The sequence below is a fragment of the Ctenocephalides felis genome, unplaced genomic scaffold (genome assembly GCF_003426905.1).
Source record: "Ctenocephalides felis isolate EL2017-DRISC unplaced genomic scaffold, ASM342690v1 CF-g0.4_SCAFFOLD_03571, whole genome shotgun sequence".
NCBI lineage: Eukaryota > Metazoa > Arthropoda > Insecta > Siphonaptera > Pulicidae > Ctenocephalides > Ctenocephalides felis.
Window position 1 is genome coordinate 28,353,128 of NW_020539725.1, and position 26,863 is coordinate 28,379,990.

The 26,863-nt window shown below is 30.0% G+C and overlaps 1 protein-coding gene across 3 annotated transcripts in view; it reads right to left on the reverse strand.

Annotated features, from left to right (window-relative positions):
- Positions 1-26,863, reverse strand: part of LOC113386812 (CUGBP Elav-like family member 1) — a 457,260-nt gene that overhangs the window by 290,734 nt on the left and 139,663 nt on the right. For all 3 annotated transcript variants that reach the window (XM_026624571.1, XM_026624572.1, XM_026624570.1), the window contains exons 3-5: positions 6,705-6,927; positions 5,997-6,157; positions 5,248-5,345 (exon numbers count right to left, since the gene is read on the reverse strand). In XM_026624571.1, the coding sequence (XP_026480356.1) occupies positions 5,248-5,345; positions 5,997-6,157; positions 6,705-6,927 (482 nt within the window). The remainder of the gene's footprint in view (positions 1-5,247; positions 5,346-5,996; positions 6,158-6,704; positions 6,928-26,863) is intronic.

Consider the following 26,863-nt stretch of genomic DNA (forward strand, 5'->3'; position numbering starts at 1 on the left):
TTTGTTAAAACAAGTAGAAAGTTTTTTGAATCATTGAAATCGGACGCTTAGTTCTCTCAAAAACTGCCATTTTTTGCATATTTAGCTCTGTATCTCCAAAACCGCTGGACCTGCCTTTGCCAAAAACTAATCACTACTTCTCCCCAATCATTACGAATTGAATGTTTTTTGGATCATTCAAATCCGATGCTCCGATCTCTCAAAACCTCGATTTTTATTTACTGCATTCTTTACTCTGTATCTTCGAAACACCTGGACCTGCCTTTGCCAAAAACTAATCAGCACATCTCCTATCGAAAGGAATCGAATGTTTTTTTGAACCATTCAAGTCGAGTGATCCGTGCGCCCGAAAACCTCGACGAAAAATTGTACTCATACATGCATACACACACACACACATCCATTTTTTCTGAGGTATGCCAAAATGTTCAGAAACCTTCAAAATGTGAAAAAATTTCAATTTCGATTTTTGGACGATTACAATAACTTACCCTACGGGAAGTTAAAAAATATTACATTAACTTTGATTAAAAAAAACTTTTTTGTTATATATTTTAACAGAAGTAGTTACTAACTATTATGGTATTTACACCTAATGTTTTTTAACCTATTCTTACGCCTGTCACAGCCGTCCTGGGGTTGTGGACGGTACCGTACACAGTTTCATCTACTGTTTCAAAATTAATGAAAATAAAATAGCAATAAAAGATGAATAAATAACATACAACAATAGCAAAAGTAGTATCCAGAAAATCAAAAACACACGTTTATGAAAAATTCATTGCGTACAAAGTACGTGCACGGATATACATACTCGTATATCCCAACATAAATACATAAAGCAATACGGAGGCCAAGTGCTTATATAAGCAAGAAGTTTCCTGGGGTAATATTTATGACGGGTCACTTTATGTCGTAATTTTTTTATATCGACCTATATGTGGGATATACATAGATCTAGAATATATACATAAATTCGTTTGTAGAAGTATAAGGCCATGGATGATGTTACCCTAGAACCTACACACAAACGTATGAAACGATCATATTATACGTTATCAGTAATCGTAAAGCCAATTGTTAGGCAATAGAAATCGAAAAGCACGAAACGTGAGTCTCCTTTAAAATGGATATAACTAGATGATATAGAATTTGCATGATAATCTTTTTCGTATAGAATTCTTTTTTGTGGTTTCGAATGAAAGACGAAATAATGATGGCTCTGCGCATTATATGCAAACGACTTGGCAGCAAACGCATAATGGCGATAATAGATATTTTATGGACTAATTTTGAATGTGAATTATGGCAAGTAGTAAATTAAAATACACCATAATGCGGAAATAAAGAAAAATAAAATGAATACTAAAAGCTTTTATGGGATACATAATTAAAACACTTTGGAAAATAAAAATTATTTTTATAAAAAATAGTACCGTGTAATAAAATGTGAGGAGAGGAGAGGGGTACAGGAATTCTTCCGAGATAATCAGAATGAAAAACTAGAGATCTATGGCATCGTGCCCTAAAGTAAATTGCTGGAACTTCTCACACCGTAACCAAATGTTCGAGGAATATTAAATGTTTTCAAGTAGATTATTATGAATACTGTAGCATTATCTAATATTTATAGGAATTATATAAACTGAAATGAAAAGTCAAAAATGTTTATTTAAAGTAAGCTTGAAAACTTTAGCCAGAATTAAAATTGAAATGTGAATTATTTTCGATATACAAATAAAAATTGAAATGAATTTTTTCCCCGAAAGCAATTGTTTTGAAAACACAAGCAGAAAGTTTTTTGAATTATTCAATTCGGATGCTTATTTATCTCAAATACTCAACAGCTTTTGTACAACAGCTCTGTATCTTCGAAATGGCTAGGCCTACTTTGCTAAAAACTAATAACCACTTCTACCAATCATTTTTTTTTATTTATGATTTATTGGCTTTATAAACTTGTACATTAGCCATATACTAAATTACATGATATCTACACTACCTCTTAAAGTCTAGCCTTACGTATATATCATTGTTTTATGTATATTTCATTTATAGTTTTATATTATTAGATTTGATGTAAGTATAAAGAGCACCATATAATCTTGTATCTGTCAGCACTGTTATAAAATTGAAATGTTTTTTTTTTAGATTATTCAAATCAGATGCTCGGTTCTCTCAAAAATTCAATTTCTATTATCTGCACTCTTTGCTCTTTATCTCCCTAACGGCTGGACCTGCCTTTGCCAAAACTAGTCAGCACATCTCCCTAACAATTGGAGTCGAATGTTTTTTGAACCATTCAAATCGGTTGATCCGTGCGCCCGAAAACATGAACGAAAAAATGCGGCCCATTACTATAATTACCCTACGGAAAGTTAAAAAATGATTCGAACTTAGTGTTTTGGCTGAGGTTTCTTGAAAGATGGAAAATGAAATCGAAAATTCTTGTCATAGCTCACTTTTTAATATCTGCAAAGATAAAATGCATTATAACCTCACAAAAAGTAACTGTTTTTGGTGACGAATATTTGAAAAACAACTGTGTCAAAATTCATTTGCCAAATTTCATTCTGGTGATTTTTCACTCAAAGATAAAAAATCCATCATATAGTCCTGACTTTACAGCTTACACCATCTGATTACTTTTAATTCAGATTTTTTCAAAATTTCTTGAATTTATAAAATACTAATGATGATGAGGCTTTTTGAAAGTGGATAACGGAGTTGCTTAGATGAAAAGTCAGAACTGTTATTTAGTTCTTTGAAAAACGAACAAAAATTCGTACCTATTTATTTGCCTATGTACTTATGTCAAATAATTGACAAAAAATGATTACTTCAAGTTAGAAATGAAATTCTTGTATATTCCGAAATCACTGAAAACATTTTACAGAAACTTGATTAATCGTATGTTAATCGTTGATTTTTTAACGCTTAATTACAATGAAGATGCCATTACATAATTCATTAAATCTGTACATTGATCGCAATAGAAACATGTAGTTTCTTTTATCCAAAATCTCTCAAATAGCACAAAAAATGATAAAGTTTAGTGACTCAATCGCATTCTAACTCTGCATACATTTCCTCAATAAAACATCACAATACGAATAAAAAACAATTCAATAACATCATAATAATTCAAATGTAATTTCTTTTATTATATCGGCAATAAAGAGGGTAAGTCGTGCTCTATATTAATGCAATGTGCATATACTAAAAGATGAAAGAACATGCGACCATATATTTGAAAACTACTCGAGATAAATAAAAATCCAAGAAAACGCGTATAAATATCTCGTGCTCAAGAAAGTCATTCTCGAAAGCATATTTACGAGGTAAATCCTTTAATCAATAATATGATATTTCACGGCATTCATATCCTATAGTCCGATCGCCCGTGGATTTTATGTACTATGTCCCCCAATTTATAGTTAAAAGGTTTTTTCCTCTCGCGAGCCGGTTTCATATTTTCTTTGGGGATTATCCTTGAAAAGTTGTGTGATTCGTACACTTTTTTATTTTTATTCGACCGGTGAAATAAAAATGTGTGGCAGCAAAAAAATAATACCCAAAGTCCCCCCTTCGCATAATCATGTATAAGTCGACGGCATTTGAGAATATCGATGGAATCCTCGAGCATGGAGGTCGTTTGAAAGGATATAACGGGTATGATATTAAACTTATTGCGATATTGAAAAGATGGCATGGATATCTTGAATATTTTTTTGACTTAGGATTTTGATGGGAAAGTTTCAGTCAACGATGAGAAAATCAGATTTGGTGTAATAAATAAAAGGAATACATTTTTAGTATAGTTAGTGTCAAGTATCAATATATTTCAAAATTTAAATAATATGTTATTTAAACTAAATTAAAATTGCGTTTTTTACAATGGTAAAAACTATGCATTTTACAATGGTAAACTATGGGGTTGGGTTAAAGAAAATTAACAATGTTGAGTCTTATAACTAGAAAAAAATCAATAAAGATGAACAAGGCTTCTGTGCAAACATATAAAATAAAAATAAAACAGATGAAAGAAGATCATACTATATTAATCTTCGCCAACGACCTCGCCTCAGCCAACAACAATTAAATATGAAAGGTGGAGAACATTTTCGATAAAGTTAATATTAAATTTATTGAAAATTGAAGTTGATGAATGTAAATATAATTTAAAAATTATTTTAAATATTTAAAAATTAAATTAAATATTTACGAATTAAAATTGTTAATTAGCATCTCTTCGCATAAGGTAAGGCCAATCATTGCCATAATAATAAAACATTTATTAATTAAACAAAAATATTAAACTGATCGGACTAATGAAGGAAATATAAGCTATTATACGTGTAATATACGTAGAATTATACGTAGAATATATATAATTGATTGGGTTTGAAAATAAAAACGATTTTGCCCTAGTAAATATCTTATAATATCATTAATAATTTCAGGAAGCTAAGAAGTTCCAACAAAAAAAACATTCCTCGAACTATGGAAAGCTTACTATAAAGCCATTTACCCTATAAACAGTCTCCCTATGCAAGAAATTCTGCAAGACCTGGTAATTATCATTTTATTGCATAATGAGCCATTCGAGGCAAATCATCAAGGATATCTTCACATAATTATATCACTTTTTGTAAACAGCTGCCTAACGAATACCTAGAATAAATTTCCAAAATATATATTCCTGGTGGAACTAGTGAATGTAAATGTTCTATGATTAACGCAATTTGCAATTAAATTAGCAATTAGTCATGTGCATGCTTGTATTTGTACACAAGGTTTGGAAGTCGAGAGAGAATATATATGCAATTATAAAACCCCAAACTGTGTATAAGTACTTCAGAGTAAATGAGTGGAAATTAATGCAAAAACCTTTATGAAGTGTCAAGCACATTTGATGCTAAACAGAAATATTTGATCTCTACTGAAAATGGACATATTCGCAAACGTTGCAATTTCACCAATTAGGGAAATTAACACTCTAATATAAATATCATTATTAAAAATCTCAAATTATTTATATTTGATTGACTAAATTATCATGAAAGTATTATCAAAGTAGCTTTCGTCACTATATGGATTTTTGTATAGTTTAGTAAGCCATAAGGTATAAATTTTACTCGCAATTATATATGTACTATTGATATTTATTTTGGTGTCGCAAAACATTTCGAACAGGTCATTGAAAATTCATGATTGGGTATGTGTATAAAAGTAAAAAAATCCTACCTTTGCTGGTCCCCGTCATTTTGTCACGTAGTACATTGATCTGATGTACTCTGCCGAATTCCTCGAACATTGTGCGCAGATCATTCTCATCCATAGACCTGGAATTCGAAATATTCGTACATTACAAGTTTTGATATTTGGTTTTTAAATGGAATGTCTGAAATCTGCCTAATAAAATCAAATATGATGAAAAAATATGAAACATGCAACATGGTCATTTTGTTCAGTGACTTCTTTATATAAATTATTTCATCACATTATAAGGTTTGTACCAATGACATTATCATCAGTTCATACTATAGCAATAATTATAATTTATACAATCTCATTTTGCAGAACATAATAAAACTATGTACATTAATTTTATGTATATGATTTTTTAAAATGTTATTAAAATTTTGTATCAATCACAACTATGTTCGGACGGCATTTTCGTTCTATTATATTGGCCATGAAGGTGACAATGTTCATGACATTGAGCTTTTACACAGAATGGTTGCTAACCCTGGTAGAGGGGGTAGCGGAGTGTTTTGATGGAACTAATTTTTCACTTCAAAAAGTAAAGTCCGCTTAACAACATGTATAATAAATAATAAATAAATAGCTAACGAAGGAGATTTTTTAAATAATAAATTTTATAACTAGATGGCGGTCTTGAAATGAGTAATCTATATCAATATCCAAAGTTGTTCGATTCGATGAAAAAATAAGATGTTTACATTAAAGATAAATAATGAATTAGTAATTACCTAGGCACCTGTCCGACGAACATTTTGATGAAGTCGGGATCTGGTTGCTCTCCGACAGTACCCTCTTGGATTCCACTGTTATTATTTATCGTATTGTTGTTTAAGGATGTGTTGTTTGTAGACCCTTGTTGTGAATTCGAATTGGGTGAACTCACAGCAGACTAAAACATAAAGAAAACTATATTTGATATTTATAATATAAATTATATAAAAAATATTGTGCATGGTATTACACCCATAAGTACAACAAGAGATAAAAGAAAATCATCTTCAAATACTATCAACCCACAATTAATAAAGAATACTTGTAACTGAACATTATAAGAAGCTATAACTTTGCTGTTCGATCAAGTGCTTCACACAACATTAGCTTCTAAAACATTAAAAACATAAAAATGGCGCGAACGTCAGAATATAATTTTAATTGAACTTCACACTTATGTTACCACAAGTGGTAACAGGTAGTTGCACTTATGGTAACATTGTTACATTATATATATGGTAACATTTGTGCCATTTTGATGTTATGTTTTAGAAGACAATACTATGTAAAATGCTCGTACGAATAGCAAAAAATAGCTTCTTGACATATCGTTCCTTCTAACTCATGCGAGAGGACAGAGGAGACCGGTAGCACCTGCTTCGCTGCTAAAAGCCTGGATTTATATTTTATTCATTACACAAATAAACAAATGATGATTGACTTACCTCGACTTTAAGATTTGACGTAGGCGACGGGATGGAGTCCTGCTGCATCGGCATCTCTTGGTTTGAGTTTTCCCTTTTGAGCAGCAGCGGTGATTTTTGTCGCGCATGTTGTTGTTGCTGCTGCTGCGTTTGATTCTGCTGCGGGCTGCTCTGGATTTTTGGTTGTTGGGACAATTGCTGTTGTTGCTGCACAGCATTATTGTTCATTCCGACAGAAGAGCCACTGAAACAAAGAAAAGGTAAGAATATTTAAACATGGGGGTTTAATTTCTGATTATAATAATTAATATTGAGGCATGTAAAATATATATATATATATATATATATATATACATATAATATATATATATATATATGAGTGAGTTCTTGAGGGCGATACATCAAACAAAGAAAAGCCAAAGATTTATAAAATAATCTTTATTTTCAAACGTTTCGACATTCAATTTAATGTCATCATCAGTGGATATTACGTTGGTTAGTTACATATAGAGAAGTGTACACAGCACTAGAGATTTGGCACTAACATTTATACAACTAACTTGTCAGCACTATGCATTTTTTTATATAATTTTTTTGTATGATGTAAACAGAAAAATGATAGTTTTATTGAACAAAAATGTAAGTAGAATTATGTAATTTCTGCCACGACTTCTGTACTTTGCTAGTACCGAGGCATGTATAAAAGTCACCACCAAGTAGGGTGGTGAAAATGCATAGTGCTGACAAGTTAGTTGTATAAATGTTAGTGCCAAATCTCTAGTGCTGTGTACACTTCTCTATATGTAACTAACCAACGTAATATCCACTGATGATGACATTAAATTGAATGTCGAAACGTTTGGAAATAAAGATTATTTTATAAATCTTTGGCTTTTCTTTGTTTGATGTATCGCCCTCAAGAACTCACTCATATATTTCAACATCAAAATTAACTACTAAATCATATATATATATATATATATATATATATATATATATATATATATATTCAGGAATCGATATGAAAAATGATATGATTGCTATTAAAATTCTTACTAAATAGGAGGTTTGTCATGAAAAGGTGAATATGTAGGGTTATGTGTATTTATATACGCATTATAAAAAAAATTAAAAAATAAAACCTGACCCAAAAAGTAAAAATTCTTCGGGGTGAGAACCCCTATTATTTGTTCTCAGTTAAATATAAGAAAACCTGTTCGAGGATATACCTAGCAATTTCCCAAATTTTTACAGCAATTGGATCCGTGGTTTATAAATATATAGACAGAAAATTATGAAATTAAAATCAAACCATTTTTTTCATTTTATTACATTCATGTATATCTTCATCCATAACATTACAAAAGCTGTGAATGAATGCTTATAAGGCAAAAAATCCCAAGTGTCAGTGCTATTGTGCTACAGACGACGAGTGTAACAGAAAATATAATTTTCATGAAAGAAAAACACAAAGAAAAAAGCGATCAATCAAAATGACAAAAAACGTGTAAAGTCACACGCCAGACGACTTTCTTATGTAAAGTCTGGCAAAGCATAAGAATTATGGGCAAAAACCTTCAAGAGATTATTTTAAAAAATTGCGGCGTATTTTATTACCAGAAGTTTGTATATTGGATAGATATACCCAATGAAGATTTCTGTACTTTATCTCAGTACTATATAAAATTAAACACGTAGAGTATTAAATCATTCAGTCTTCAACAAGGCAGAATTATTCTTTCGCTATATTTTCTGTAGTGTTCAGGTGATTCTACAGTGTAAAGTAGTAGAAAAAGTTATAATAACATTCGTTTATTAAATATTTATATTAGCTCAAAATATATAGACAGAATTATTGGATTATTACAGATAGACAAAGTTAAATCAATTATCACCCTTGTATGAACTTGTAGCTGAAACAAGTTAAGGTTGACAAATGACAAATGAATATTATTTCATTATATCAATTTATTTTCAGATCAAAATCATTTGGTACAAATTCACTGATGCAAATATTAGTAAATAAAAAAACAACAATGAAAGTACTAAATAGCCGATATATCGGCTCCCGGCACTTAAAGGGTTAAATATATAATATGTTCAGTGCACTCAATTAGATAAATTAACGATGTTTTCTCATAATATGCTAAAAAATTTGCAATTTTCTTCAAAGTAGTTTTATACCATTAAACTGCATAAAAATATATTTATATCTTGAAGCACAGATGAATAATTACAGTATTAGATGTATATTTCTTATGGATAAGTATATTTCTTATGGATAAGTTAAAATTTATAAATATGATTATACAAAATAATAAAAAAGTGATCCAGAAACTCGTTCCTCGTTCCTGTCGATACATTATAGCAATAAACAAATATTTTGAAAAAATCTGGTCTTGCAAATATAAATGTTTTAGTTAAATAATAATTTTAAATTAATATACCATAATAAATATAGCAATCGGAATAATATATAATCAAATTTTTTTAATAAAATCTAATCACGTTCAAAACCAGGTATTGCAATTCAAAAAAAGTGAAACAATATTTTTCAAAAACTCGCCCTCAAATGAGTACAACACCGATTCTGTTTCATATAACGTAAATCATAAATATTTGTTTTATGAGAAGCCGTGGAAAATTATGAGTATTATACCCGCATTCAAAAGATGCCTCGATCCTTTAAAAGCAAACATAATTTTGTTCATTCAATAACACCTCGAGGGCTTTCTGAACGTTGCGAAAAACAACTTTCAGCCTCCCCGTCCAATCGATTTGCAAGGCGGAAAATTCTTCGTTGAATTTTCTTGATTAATTTTTCAATTAGTATCGTAACGGCATGGTATTGAAGAAGTTAATGAAAATATTTATGTTGTTTTTAGAAGATGTGGCCACTGATTTTATTCTGTATATAATTTGGGGAAAATAATTAGCTACAGCGCTTAAATGAAGGGCGTTCAAAGAAAATATGAATTCCGGGAATTCCAAAGATTAAATATGCTTTCTCCTTTAGAATAGGTACAACAATATAATGCAATATTAAAAAACAGTTTTTTCCTGTAATAGCCGATAGAAAATTGTATTGACAATAAACTCATTAATACTAAAGACATATTCCATTATACTCAACTTTTAACGAGTAGCTCTTTAAATGGATTTTTTGTGAACTAGATATTTTTTAACCCTATAACGGTATTTGCACGCCTCCGAGGTGTACATGCAGACAAGAATGAATGATGATTAAACATTTGTTATGGAAATTTTGTAAAAATAAAAAGGCTATTTGTTACATAATCCGAGTTAAGACAAAATAAAATCACTTGCGAACGCAATGAGCAGTAAAATGAAAATGAATATGTAACATTCACTTCCCTGAACGCGTTAAATACTTAATGAAAAATTTGACTGAAAGCTTCGAATATACAAAATATTTAACAAATTGATGAACAAAGAGTTTATGTTCACTTAGAACAACAGCTTACTTTTCTTAAGAAGCCGATGCTAAGAAATGTGTAAAATTTAATTAGACGAGCATTTCAGGATGCACAAATATATATTTTATTAGTGTGCACCTATATAAGTGTGTTTGTATATTCATTTTATATGCCTTTACACGTAAGGCGGAATTTGACTACAAACACTATATTGTCTGCCTGAGGTGCTCGGCGAGCAAAAGGATATAGGAATCCTAATAAATATTTAATGAAAATGTTCGTTCTTAATTAAATCAAAGCACATGTACGAACATCATCTCCCAGGCGTTCTTGTCTTGACTGGCAAAAGACTTCATAATTGAATCTAAAGAGACGGTGCGTCGTTCTAAGGTGAGCGCCGTAATGAGAAATGCTTTATTCCGAATTTGGCGTATTGTTTGAATTGGATTTGATTAAAAATCGTCGCTGTTAAATCTTATCAACGTTCGAGGTTAAATGCGCGACACGCCGCTCTTGGTATATTAATTTTCATAGGTTGTTTGCCAATGCAAATTTTATTAAAGCAAGAACATAAATTTTTGATGTTGGCGGGTTAAAATCTGCATATTTACATATATATATATATATATATATATATATATATTTAATTGCATATATACATATATAATTAAAATATCAAAAAAATAAATAATCAAGTTCCAATCTAGTCAACCCATTCTAAGAAGGAGAACCCGCGCGTTGCTCTCTCGGATTTTGATAAAACTTGGCACAAAGGTAGATTTGATGTCTAAACTGACCATGGTAAAATACTAGAACCCTATGAAAAGCGGTTTAATTATAAAAATTAATTGAAGTTTGCATTTTAGCACCGCGTCATACATAGCTTGCAATGCTTTTCCTTACCAGTAGCAGATTGGTAGAGTGGCTATCGTCGTGGAATTCTAATTTTTGCTCTGGGGTTCAAATCCCAATTCAGATTTAATATTTTTTATTATTTTTGGTTGATATTTATAATTTCACGTGTAAATAATATCAACATTAACTAAGCAAAACAATATCTAGTGGAGTATGGCATCGTGCTTTAAGAGAAAATACTGCATCATAACTTCTAAGACCACAATTGAAATGTTATAAAAGCTTTAAAACTTTTCATAATTTTGAAAAATTATGAGTTTTCACAGAGTTTTGAAATTTTTGAAACAAATCGACATGTTTGAAAATTTTGGAACTTATTCAAGTCGATTGATTTTTACTATCGAAAAGGCCGAGGACATTTATATAAACTATATAAGTGATATTAAATACTAAAAATGTTGGTATAGAACTCAGAAATATCTATAAAATATCTAGTAATTTGATGTGCATATATGATGTAAATGATCATTTATGACCGCCAAAAGGCCTTTTTTTAACTTTTTCCCTTGATCCCAGAAACCGCTACACCTGCATTCCTAAAAATTTAATCAATTTTTCATTCCGTCAAGTGAAATGTTTTTGGATCATTCAAATCGAGCGGTCCGTTCTCTCAAAAAGTAATTTTTTTTATCAGTTTTTGTCTCGTACCTTTAAAACATCTTTGCCAAACTAATCAGCACATCTTCCCACTAATAGAAATCAAATATTTTGTGAATCATTCAAATCGGTTGATTTTTAAAAGTATGCCAAAATGTTCGGAAGGTTTTGAAACGTAACGATATTCAAAAATTTTCATTTTCGATTACTATAACTTACCCTATATGATGTTAAAAAGAAACTTTCACTTCATAGACCATAACGGTGAATTTATATAAAAAATTGTTTCGTTATTAGAAACTTTGATAAGATGTACAGAAAGCACATAAAAAGTCTTGCAGAGAATTGTAGAAGAGACAATTGTGCTGGACGTGATTTCGAAAAGAAAAGAAAACTGGATCGGATCCACCTTGAGATACAATACTTTCTGTACAAAGTCGAGAATAAATTGGACTATTAATATTCTCTAATAATTGTGTCGAAGACTTGCATGAAAATGAAAGGAGCAAAATTTAGAGTGTAAGCAAAATAAGGTCCACATAAGTGACTATAAGTAATAGAGAAAAAAAAGGTTTAAATGTGTTCACACAATGATCCGGCTTTTAGGCAGAGTAAAAAAAGTCGATTTTGTAATTATAAAGCTACCAGATAGATAGATAGATTTATTTGAATATATAAATTACAATTAATTCATGTACTATAATTTATTATGTGAGGTTTTCTACCCGCAGGTATTCCACTCAAAAATTTTTAATTTAACAATTCATTCCGTGGTTATTGATATAAACATACAATACTTCAGACATAATAAAAATGACAAAAAGGAGAAAATTTCATTACTATCAAAAAAAAGTCCTACTTCCAGTATTTTCTTGTTGGATGCTCATAACATTGCTACGAATAAAGCTACCACATAAAGCTTTGAAAGTAAAGAATATCAAATAGTATTGAAGGTAGATTATATTAAATATAACATTTGATTACTTTATAACTCCCGCTTTGCGAACTATTGCAATTAATTCAATAACTTTACGTTTCAAACATTAACATCTGAAATTGAACTAACTGTTTATCAGATTTTCTGTATATGTGTATTTATTACCCTGTGAATACTGCAATCTATATTTTACCTCCGTCTAGATCTGTGGAATTTGATTTGAGTTAATATTGTGTTTCACTTTGATGTTTTCGCTTCCTGATTATATCGGAAAGTTATATCAAGCCTTTGTATCTTCTTACTTCATATATTATGCTCTGAACATTTTGTGGTAGTACTCTTGCGTAGATACACTCGCCCAGTTGCCCAAACAGAATTTTGAACACATGTTACAAGCTCACGAATACTAATATATGTTTATCCTTACAAAAGCTTTTGCTCGTGTAATTCTGTAGATTTGAATATTAGTCATCTTCGCCAAGACGAATAAAAGAGGGAAATATATAGTTATTTTATAAATTGTAACATTTATAAATAACTGGCTCTCAAAGCTACTTGAATAATTTTATTTCGTAAGTATATGATATACCATCCGCTTTGAATCGCATAGGTTCTAAAAGTTCTCGGTATGGGTCTAGTAAATAATTTCTTATAAATGGCTGCACCGTGTATTAGTGATCAGGGCTATGGGATTTCAATCCCAAGCTCTAGGTTTGATACCAGCCTCGAGCAACCTGATGTACTGATAAAAAATCGGGTTTCACTTGTAAAATACACATAGCAATAACAAAAAATTCACTATTACAGAAATAGTAATAATAAAATAAATCACAGAGATCAGACAATTGTTTTTGTGGTCTATAGAACCGACTTAATTAGTTCATCAAAACATCACATAGAACTGTTCTGATCGCTGTTCAAATAATATATAGATATTAAAAAGTAAAAAAAAAAATTAATAAAATCTAATTTTCGATTTTAAATTAACGTTGAACGTTGTATTTATTTGAATTTTCAGATTACCATAATTTTCAAACTCTGTTTCCTTAAGTTTTAATAAAGTTTCAAGTCAATTTAGAAAAAATAGTATTTATTAATGAGAAGAAGCAAATTTAAATTATATCCATTAATTATTTAATAGAGCATTAAAATAAATAATTAATGACTCTTGATTTTGCTCCTTTTATTGGTTATAAGCAAAGTCAAGTCATTGAAATACATGGGTATTAAGATCAATTAAAGCAAAGAAAACTTTGTTCTGACTGTGGTTTGAATAAGTTTGCAAAAATTTATACTGAAAATGTTCAAAAATATCAAATATGTGAGTACTAAGGTCAATTAAAGCACAAAAAACTTTGTTATGACTGTGGTTTGAAAGAGTTTGCAAAGAATTTATACTGAAATTGTCTAAAAATATCTCAAATTGCTCAAATTGATATATATATATATATATATATATATATATATATATATATATATATATATAGAATTTCCCTGATGTTGTTGACCTAAGATATACCATCAAAAGGAACAATGTACATTCTCCGATATTGGTATAGTATCTATAACAATGTGTATTGATAATTAACCGAAATTCAATCAAGAGGGAACAGTTCGAAAAAGGATTTAACCCTTATCCGAAAAGGGTTCATAATATCTTTCGCATCCCCAGACAAAAACTCCCTCGAATCTCTTAAATGCTTAGGGTTACGACAGAGGGCCAAACACAAAGCAAGGTATAACTAGAAATCGTTCATTATCTTAAATTATCAATTCAGGACAACGAAATTCACTTAATAGTCGATATTGATACATAATATACCAATTCTCTTAGATAAATATGCATGATGCTCTAATATGAAGTACAAACTATAAAGTCAAAAAAATGAAACTAGATAAAAAACTGATAACTTAAAAATATAAAACTGCAAAAACATAAGAAAAAACAACACTTTAAAGCATTACCAAAATAATAAAATGTTTTAAATAATATATAAAACTTAAAAAATATCCACTAACAACCATAATAAATTTAAACTTTCTTTCATTCATTTTATTAGAACAGTAGTAATCTGAAACTAAAAGTTGTATGGGATGTTGAAACGACACTCTTAACTGCGTTTCTTAAGGCTATTTTCGAAGGCAACCTATCGGTTGGCCTATAACTATTTGATTTAAGTGGTGATTTTTAATTGGATTCCGGAAAAGTAATATAGCACTTAGATTCATATTTCCATCTATAATACCAAATGAAAACCGAATGGTTTAACATTGGGCTGATCAAGGAGAAACGTAAAACATTTGCATGGAAGGCCAGAGCTGCAACCACTAAGTCACGCGGAAGCACGCAATTGTAAAATATAGCTACAATTCTGAATAAATTCATGTGTTAAAAAGACACCATAAAAAACGTCTAACAAGAATCAGACCGTGTGTTCATAATTTGGAGTACAGTTTGAGAAACAAATTTGCCAATTTCAAATTGCAGGAAACAAGTTTGCAAATTCGATTGTAAGCATGTATTGTAAGTATGGGCCACAAAATAAAAATCAATGTCACACGTGAAAGCCTAACCAATATAATAATATAATGAAAATACTATTTTTACGTTTCTAATCACACAAATATAGTAAAAATTTAGTATATCTGTGTGATTTTGAGATGCGAAGAATGCTTTTTAATATTTTCTTTATAATTTATTACAAGAGACTCGCCGGTAGGTAATATATAAGTGGCTAGAGCTGTAAGTTGCCAAGTAGTAATAGATATAGTTAGCAATGTTTTGAGTAAAAATAGCTTTTTTCGTAGCGTTTTATGTAGCTGCATCAATTAGATCATCGTAATAATAAAAAAACGTCATATAGTAATGGGATAACACTGTTAGGGTTGCCATCTATAAAAAAACAAACATAATTTTTAAGAAATCTATCACAACAGCTCATAAGACTTCGAAGTTCAGATCGCTGTTGAAATAAAAATATAAAAAAAATATTACTATTCAATTCAATTTGTTCCGATTATATTCAAGATTCATTTACTTGTATCAAATGTGGGCAGGTTCTGTTATGACACCGCATGTTGTGACTCCACCTCTAACGCGTTTAGCGTCCCATCATCGCGCCGTAGTAATAAGTTTATCAACTAGGCTGATACAAACAGTTTTGCTGCGGGAAGGGACTATATAAAACTTATGTCTTTATTTTTATGTATACTAAATCACTTGAACAATACAAGATTTAATAATTTGTACATATGTACAAATACCTATATTCAGAATGCTTTATGTACGATGCTTGCATGGTTGGTTTATCAGTTCTACAGTAAATTCCACACTTGACCTTGGACGTGATTGTTCCCCGTTTTGAACGATTTTTTTTTATATTTCTTCTAACATGCAGAACATTAAGTACATTCTATAAGTTAGTTCGATTTACATTATTTAAATATAATCATATCATTACCCAGTGGGTAATTGCTATAAGATACAAATTTCTGGATCAAATTAATAGGCCATATTTTTTCAAGTCTTCTAAAATCTGGTATAAGGAGCAGCAAAGCTATGAGTGAATTGGAGCTAATTTTCTAGTTTGTGATAATAATTAGTGGATCTTGTTTTTAAGAAGTCTTTAATATATAGCACATTAAGATCATCGTACCGAATTTTATTGGTAAGTTGTACATGTTATCATTGTAGGTAGTTTTGATTGTGTTTTTGAGAGATTACAATACAAATTTGAGCTTATGTATTAGCACACAATAAACTTTATATCATTCTCTTACACACTAGTTTTGGCAATAAACATTTAAAATATTGAGGCGACCCCAAGAAAAGTTTTCATCAAATGTGTTGATGACCTAACTATCCTAAATGTTGTTCTGTATATGAGAGAGTTTCAAAATTTTGGACAATAAAATCTTTACGCATATGATTCATATGTAGATACTACATCTACACGTATGTTTAACTTCCCGTAGGGAAAGGTATAGTAAAACATTCGATTCGTATTGATAAGGAGACGTGCTGATTAGTTTTTGGCGAAGGCAGGTCGAGCTGTTCCGAAGATACGGGACAAAAAGTGCCAAAAACGGTAACTCAGTTCTTAAGAGAACGGAGCGTCTGATTTGAATACTTAAAAAAAAACATTTTACTTGTATTAACAAGATGAAAAACTGATCGTGGGGGTAGGTCTAGCGGTTTCGGAGATCTAGTGAAAAAAGTAAAAAAAAATCCACGTGGCGGTCAAAAATGATCATTAAACATATTTACATTAAATTATCAGATATTTTAAAGAGACTTTAATAATAAGTATAATTTTTTTTACATTTCTATGGGTTCCGTACCAATGCTTATCAGTTAGACAGCGGCGCGGCGCTTACGCGCTTTGACATTTCGTCTCTATGCAGTTCGAGCAGTACGATTGCTTTCAAAAAAAGTTCAGAATTTCCAAAATATGTCAAAATAAAGAAAACTTTTTTCAAAGAAAAGTAAGTTTTTGTCAAATTTATAGTTTCTCAAAAATCTAATTTTTTCGAAGTAAAATTTTTTCAAAAATGTTAATCGTTTTTAAAAAAATAATAATTTTTGGTACGGGAAGTTCCAGCAATTTGCCTTAAGGCATGCCATGCACCCCTCTAGTATATTAATACCTATGAAAATTAGGGAAGTCAAAATGGTAAAATGGTAAAACAATTTATGCTCAAGTCTTTGTAGATAATAATTTTAGAGAAATTATTTTTTTAATGAATAAAATTCTTAATAAAACTATTATTTCTCTTATTGATAATATTAGTTATATCCAAAATGTACTTTCTATGATAAATATTCTTAGGAAATAACATATCGTATCAATACTTCGATGCAGTCGTGACTTTAGCGCCATTGTACCCAGTATAACCAAGGTGTCGTAATGGCTTACATGAACTCGAGTAGCATGTGTAATGTTCCTAATAAGAAGATCAATAATTACCATGAAAAATTAATAAGGTTTTACGCATTCGATTGAATAATATTTATCTAAATATGCACAAACAAAAATCGACAAATGAAACAGCTTGGTTTGGTAGCTGATGGCGCCAAATATTCCACACCAAGTTCATATGTGCTGTACTGTACGTGTAAGAACAAGTAGCATTGGACAATTACTAGTCACGTGCTAATGTACCTTAGCAACAGTGACATTAAGGTTCATTCCTACAAATGCGTTGAGAAACTTCTCGAAAATCGTAAACTCAGAAATAGTAAAAACAAGAATCTAATTTAAAAATTGGAATTTATCGATAGCAACTTGCCTGTAGGCCACACCGTGCGGAATTCGAAGTTGCAATACATGGAAAAAACTAAGAATTTTGAGACCTTCCTAACTGTATAATACTTTATATGTTTTCTTTACATTACAATATCTAAACCGTAAGATCACTAGATCACTAGGACCACTAGATGAACCACCACGTTATGTACCTATTGAAGGCAAATGAGTCCGCCATGACCATCATGTTAAATTTAATCAATCGAATTCCCAATACCAATAAATGCAGAAAACATCAAACATCAAATATGAATATTCTGCAAATTTAATATATAAAAATCGAAAAAATGTACCTAAATGCAACTAATTAAAAATATGAATACCTGTAAGCATTGTTGTTTGTATCGGCATAATGGCGTTCATAGTATTTTGGCGAAGCTTTACGAGACCAATGCATGTTCGCGAAATATACAAAAAAAACACTAAATTACACTCAATTATCTAACTAACAAATATATATATTCTACGAATAAACTAAAACAAATAATACACTTCCGACACGAAATTAATATACAAAACGAAAATATCCCGAAACACAAATAGACGAAACACGACGGACAAACGCAAATCATAGACTGATTTTGGATCGGATGCATTTTGTCATTGCAGGTGGCCAAGACCACGTGGTTTTTTGCATGATTAAAATTTTTAGTGGGGGAAATATGGATATCGAACTGCATAGATATTGTGACATAATGCTGCAAATTCGAACAGAAGTCAATATGAACTATTTGTCACGGAGTTAACTATTATCGAATGTGATGTTGTGTATCACTGTATTGTCAACTTTTTATCAAAGACATAATGTTGATTAAATTTCAAATGCATCGAACAATATATATTTGAATGTTAAAATCAAAAATATATTTGAATTAAAATTAAATTAATTCAATGTATATTACTAATATATTTAAAATTATTTCGTTAAGAGTATTATGTACAAATATGATTACATTAACCATTTCTTTTTCGTTCATTCGAATCATTTATTTATTATTAAATCTATACTGTAAAAAAATGTCATCCCATGAAAAATAATGGGAACTAGGTATGTGTGGCATTTTACCTTCAGGCAAGTTGCATGAATCCCGATACGTGTAAATAATCGATTATATCGATAATTGATATTAGAAACTTTTCAAATTGTTACGAAACTAGTGGTGTTATGGCATCGTGCCTTAAGGCAAATAGCTGGAACTTCCCGTACCGTAACGAAATGTTCAAGGAATATTAAATGTTTTCAAATAGATTATTATAAATTCTGTAATATTGTCTAATATTTATAAGAAATATATGAACTGAATCCCAAAGTTAAAAATATTTATTGAAAGTAAATTATCGAGTTTTTTAGCCAGAATTAAAATTGAAATCTGAATTATTTTCGATATACAAAAAAATGGTATATTTTTTTTTCGAAAAGCAATTGTTTAGTCAACACAAGCTCTGTATCTTCAAAATGGCTGGTTCTGCCTTTGCCAAAAACTAATAGCCATTTCTCCCAATCATTACTAGTTGAATGTTTTTAGCTCATTCAAATCGGATCAATCGGGTCCGTTCTCTAACAAAACTCGATTTCTATTTTCTGCACTCTTTGCTCTTTATATCCGTAACGCCTGGACCTGCCTTTGCCAAAAACTAATAAGCAGATCTATCTATCAATAGGAATCGAATGCTTTTTGAACCATTCAAATCGGTTGATCCATGCGCCCGCAAACGTGAACGAAAAAATGCGGACACACAAAACACACACCCACGCACATCCATTTTTTCTGAGGTATGCCAAAATGTTCAGAAATATTCAAAACGTCGAGAAATGCAAAAATTTTCATTTTCGATTTTCGGCTCATTACTGTAACTACCCTATGGGTGTTAATAAATTTGAAATTTTGACATACTATTTCAATCTTTTTTGCGTTTTTATAATTTAAGCATAAAAACTTCCATCAAAATCGTCAAACTTTTATTTCAACAATTAACTACTAACCAGCACGATTCCCAACTGATATCTTTCAAACAGTTTTTAAGTTTTCAAAAGCGATTGAGGATTGATTTTGAAAATTTGAACAAAAAATTTTGCTTTTATTAATTTTAAAGAAATAGCTCGACTAAGCATTCTTGACATGCATAGAACTAAATCCATCGCCTGACAGGTTTCAGTCCTGCACATCTTCATTCACTAGGAGTTGAAAAGACTAAAAGAAACTTGTACCAGTAAGCTTCAAATTCTTAAACAATTTTATCAATTCTTAGTAAGATAGTAAGTGTAAAAACCAAATTGCCAGACCATTTCAATCTGCACAAGCAAATGACAGGCGAGCTGAAAGGGTTCACTTTTATAAACAAGAAGAGGTATAATACAATAAAATTCAACATAAACTTTGTCGTGCAAGATTAAAATTATATATGTGTTTGTCAAGCGATTTCAAAAAGGTGTGTGCTATGCCAGGATATTATTAAATTATAATATAGAAAAATTGGAAATTATGGTCAAAATTTATTTAATCAATCGCAATAAAAATTCTCCGTCCAAATGTAGCTGTTTAAATTTTGCTTTATATATATGAAACTGAAAGTAGGTGTGACTCTTAGATTAAAATTTTGAACAAAATAATTTTGGCCTTGCCGTAAAATAGTATGCAAGCGAGAATAGGCCCATAAGATAATTTATAAAAATTATAAAAATGGTACCAGTTCGCTATTAGATACTATTCATTACAGTAAGATGTTATCCGTACGGCTTTTTCTCTCGAGTCTCCTATGTTGTGTCTATAGTAGTAGTAGTTGTACGACTAATTTATTCAAATGGGCATACAATTAGAAAAATTTAAAATACACGTTTATGTTTAAATTACATTTTATTACAATCGTGTTTATTTATAAAATCATATTTATTTATTTATTTAATTTAAAAAATAACTTAATAAAAGTTTCACATATACGTCCGAGTATTACGTACATATGAGGTAGAGGTTTGAACGAATATAGACAGCTCGAGTTTTTTCAAGAGATTTTCTTTTTAGAAGCGTGACCGATATATGGTGGCACTTGTCATCGAGAATTTTCATGAAAAACGACATCCGGTTTCCGCAGGACGTTTCAACACTTTCAATTTCCGGAACGAGGATCGCGATAAAATGTTTATATTATATAATATCATTCACGAATATGTACATGTAATATTTAAAGGTAAGTTTCTCGTGAATTCTGAGATTGAATTTTATTTGTTAGAAATAGAAATAAATTAAATACGTTATATTTATTATATAATATAATCATTATATACGCATTATATTCATTTAATAAAATTAATTTAATTCTTAAACAGGCTTTTTATTTAAAATTATGAGTCCATAAAAATTATATTATTATTTAGTGATCAAAATGTGTAAATTGCTATATATATATGATTATATATAGAATAATTTAGGGGGCTATTGAAAATTAAGTTACTATATATGAGGACCAAAGTGAACCATCGCAAATAGTTCTATTTAAACACCATTAAACTGTGCAGTATATTTTGAAATGTTATTATATTATATCGAATTAGTTTGTATACTATTTACCATTGATCTTTACATTATTGTACTCGTTTTTTCCTTTATATAAATGAAATAGAATCCGTATAGTCCAGTTCTGGCTTTTCGTAAAAAGTGATACAATTTTAGCAGAGTAGAATTTTTGCTGTCATTTGACGACAAATATAAATATTATATTTGCTCCAGCGTGGCAACACTATTTAGTGAAAAACTCATCATATTCTCACCGTACGTGCGATTGACCTGATTTGTGAAATGGTCCACTCTTGTTACCAACTCCTCATATTTTTTTTTTGCACACAGACTTTTGCAGAAACACAGTTAAGAAGAGGCCAATATTGAAATGGAAACAGTTACCAGAAATTTATACGATAATTATTCTTCTAAACATATTTTACGCTAGCTTGCTATTACACTAAGCATTGCTAGACCACTGTAAAATATATAGTACTTATGCTATGATAAATCCAAATTGTTAGTTTATTTGTATTCATATCAAATTGAATTTTTCGCTCTACATGATTATAGGTTTTGGCAAAAAAGTTCTAATAATTTTTATTTTTACATAACCATTGAAACTCAAATGTTTATAAAAAAAATTAGATCACAGCACTAGATTTTTGGCGTTACTTATAATTTTGTACATAATTCGGATTATATATAAATATATAGAAGCTATTCGCGGATATAAGCAGATAATACATGTATACCGTATAAACATATACAAAGGAAGTGTAGATCCCATAAATTAGTCTGTAGATTCCCCTTTGTCCCAAAGCTTAACAATACTCGGCTATTATAATGATATATATATATATATATATATATATATATATATATATATATTCAAACATGTAATAATTTGCGCCCTCAGTATTTTGCAATAAAACATTATATCCTTTCTCTCTTTAGAGCGGTACAAATTAAAAAGCTACATGTTGCTTTTGTTTTATATGTTTTCAACTTTTCCTGTACATTCATGCTGCGTATATATTTAAAAGTTATACGCAAATTTAATATATTTAAATAATATAATATAGGTGGAAACGAATTTATGCATAGATAAATATTAATATATCGATATGCATAAAGGGGAAGCAAACGCGACATTTTCACGGAAGTCGAACGCGACGTAAATTCAAAATACACCGCGTGAATTGTTATCGACATCGGCCATAAATTGTTTATGCATAATGATTTATTCAATACATTGCAATACATATATGATTAATGTATAAGAAATATATATATATATATATATATATATATAAGAATTATATACAATATGATGGAATATAATGAGAATAATGTAGGTGGCTAAAAATGCTGTAAAGCGTAAACCAATAAAATAAAAAAAAACAATTGCGCTACTAAAAATGAAGTCAATAATCACATAATATAGACAATTTTCTTGGATCTTAAGAACATTATTCCAATAATATTATAATAATATTAACTTATTCTTTTGCTATTATAATCACAACTTGGAACACTAGCGTGATGATTAAAGTTACTGAAACAAACAACAAATATTTTTGAGATTATTATTTAATATGGAGATTTTTTCTTTTAATTTGCAGGAAAATGCACAGAGTCTCCACTGAATAAATGGCACGTTATGAAGTTTAGGACAAAAGCTAATTCGTAATTGCCCTTTCAACATTTCATTAGAAGCAGAACTCAAAACAAATTGCAAACCTCATTAGAACTGTATAAATTAAGTCATCTTCAGAATTAAAATAATTAAAACGTTATGCTGTTAACCAATTTTCTCTATATGGAATTACACCTTTCACATCACATATGGATGCGCTCTAGAACAGTTTGTCTGTTTCTGAAACTCCGTGCGCTTTGAGGGAAATTTTGTAATTAGTAACCTTTCCTAGTATCTACGTATGCACGCTTAACGTACAAGTGAGAATACCTTTGTCATTTTGAAACACCTCAAACAGTAATGGAAAGAATTAGGTCTGCAGATTTGAATAATCATTGTCAATAGAATATATGGAGACAGGAATATACAATTTGCAAAATAAAATTCATTTTTGTTTTTTTTTTTACCAAATTTTTACTACTTCGAATTTCAACAATCAGATTCTAACATATAATCTAGAAATGGTCCATTCATTTAAGCTTAAATTAGGTAAGAATCTTGGAATTCGAGATACCCAGCTGTAAGTCCCTAAAGTTGTCTCAAAACCTATATATGGTATTGACACCCTACCATACGTAGATTTTGAGATAACTTTAGGATGTCAATATACAAGTATTTACAGACTTACAGCTGGGTATCTCGAATTCCGAAAAGTGAAGATGTTGAAATGCAAGGACACCTTTGTTAATTATTTTGTTCCGAAAAATTTGGGAGTTGAGAAGTGTACATTTGCTTGTAAATAATTTTATATATAAATCAGTAACGTTGCTGTTGCCGATAGTTTATTACTTGCTTAGATGCATTAGAAAATAAAACGAATGGATAGAAAAACTGCACGTGGAATGTAAATCTAATGTTTAAACAAACTAAACAAACTATAATAAAAAAATAATTAATAAAGTAAAGATATCCCTGAATTTTTACATTGGCAACTAAATAAGTGTGAAAATTATTGGTGCTTGGTTAGATGTGTTTCCACATCCACCATGTAGTCCTTGTACCATTTGATTACTTTATGTTTAGATTTTTAAAACTTCTTGAATGGCAAACATTTCAATACCATGGCGGTGTCAAGTTGTACCTAACTTTGCTAATAAATATCAGGCGTTTTACGAAAGTGGGATAATGATGCTACTTGAAAGATGACAAAAGGTCATTGATCAAAATGGACAATCCATTGCAAAATAAAATTATTCAGTTCCATGAAAAAATGTCTTTGATTCATAAAAATTCGCACTTACTTAGCTGCCAACCTTATAGTAGTTGAGTTTGTTAGTTAACTATATGTGTCACATTCAAGTTATCAGTTGCAAACATACTTTTGGTACTACATTTAGAAAAAACTGATTACAGAATAATAACAAAATAAACGATACAAATCCATGTCAAAATTTATATCATGATGTGATTTGTTCCATTTCGAATTATATAACCATTCATTTTTTTTACTATTTACCACATCGTATAGTATAGTAAGCAAAATTATATTTTCGCTTCACCACCTTCGTTCACCAGTTAGCACAACGGAATGAATGCAAAATTTCGTCTTTTAATTAACAAAGTACGTTACGTGTCCTCCACTTGCACCAGAGAGTGTTGCAAAAAGGCGATGGCAAAAATTAAATTTGAGTTGCATGTATTATTTTTGATGCTTCTCTCTTGATATAGTAAATGTAATCTTTTGAAACTTCATTGTCATTGAAGATAATTTAACACTCTCGTACATAAATAGGTTAATTTTTATCACTACTGATTAAATAGGTGAACTTATTTAATTAATCGCCAATTAATATTTAAAAATAAGACGAGCAGTCATAACGCTGAATCTACTTTTATTATTTTTGTTTGAAAAAAAAACAGAGCTCTGTAAAACTCTGCAAAACGCTAAATATGTACATAGTGTTATTGCTTGCAAATTCATTTTAAGAATCAAATTATAGCGGACCTAACATGGTGCCTTAAGGCACTCCAGTTTTAACTCCTATGATCGCGAAGTTTCAAACTAATGATTATATTTCGACATACTTTGAACTTTATCAAGATATTATAGAACAAACCTTTGAAAATATTATCGTGAATAGTATACTTTTGTGTGAGCGATAAGTAAGATCGTTAACCTGCTTGCAAACGAACAAAACATTATTTTGTAAAACAAAAGAAATAATTAGTTACTGTTAAAACTTGACTGTTATAATTATACAACAATTTTTTAGAGAAAAATAATTGAAATAGTAAATATTGTGCTCTTAGAAAAACACTGTGAAAACAACTGAAAAACAATATTAGTGCACTAGTAGAGCATGAGTAGTATTTGATGAGAGGTGATAAAATATATTTGATAGTGCCGATGTGTTTATTATTTTATAACATTTCTTACATTTATACGGTATACTACTTCGTTAATATTGATCGACCTTTTTATAAATATTTTAACATTTTATTGCAAAAAATGCTGCCGTTATGAAATGAATATCAATATTGATGCTAAGTATACACAACAAAAATATAAAAATGTAAAGAAGAAGCACTTTTAACGATACATCGCATCTAATACTTTTTGCTTTACGCTAAGGATTATATATTCGTTTGAAGAAAATTTATATTTTAATTTCTGTACCAAAGGAAATTCGTTCTAGCGAAAGCTTCAATGTATCCTTTGGAATGATTCACTTCCTTCATGCTAATATAAAAATGCGGTATGGAGTACTTACAAAGGTATTACGAAAATATAATGAAATATTATTAATAATTTTTTAAGCGTTTTAACATAATGATTTGAAAATTTATCAATTAAATAACATGCTGCTTTGAATGTTTTCTGAAGGATCTACTACTACCAATCAAAATTCCTCAGAAGAAGAAGAAACTATCACAAAACATGTTAAGGGGCGCCCATTAATCACGTGAGCGAGTTTTTAAGGATTTTTGGCCCTTGATACATGATGGTATTCAAAATTACCCTCCGTCCCCCGCCAAACGTCACGTGTATTTTTTTTTTCAAAGAAATCGGTTAAAAAAATAAAATAAACGTGATATCTTAATATACCCCTCCCTCCCCCACGTGATATTAGGATTTTGTCAAAAACCCCCCTTGCCCTTAAAACCTCACGTGATTAATGGACGCCCCCTTAAGTAATAGTTTCATTCAACATTTGTGGCAGATAAATAATAATATTCTGAGATTTAATTAAACATTAGCTAACTGAAGCAATGAATGAATGAATATAGATAGCGTAACATACAACTCAGAAAATCATTAAAATTTGAAATATAGATACCATAATTACCAATCAAATATTTAGTCAATAATTTCATTCCGCATCTGGTGTGACCGCAGCCTAACAAATATTTACCTTAAACGAATCAATATAATGGTTTTTCTAGAAGCCAACTAACTACCTGTCGTTCACCTATCTCACACTCTTGCAGTCATTTTGCAAACACCGTCAACCCAACACGTATGCGGAAAACGGGTGTGGGGGTATGTATAATTGCCCCAGCGTCCCTTTTCAGTTAAAGGACGCCCGCAGGACGAATAAAAACAAGTGTGTCCTTGCGCTCGACAATACCCTACAGATTATTAGATGGCCGCACCTAACAAGAGTCGCGACGGGTGACAGGGGTCGTCAAACTTTTTATAGAGATAAATTAAGGAATTACTTTTTCATGAAGTATCCGATGTCATATATAGTATATAATATGTCTGGGACATTAAAAACTATATTGACATGATGTAGAGAAATATCAATTTATCAATGAAACGAAAAATTCCCAATGATCTCACAAATATCTATT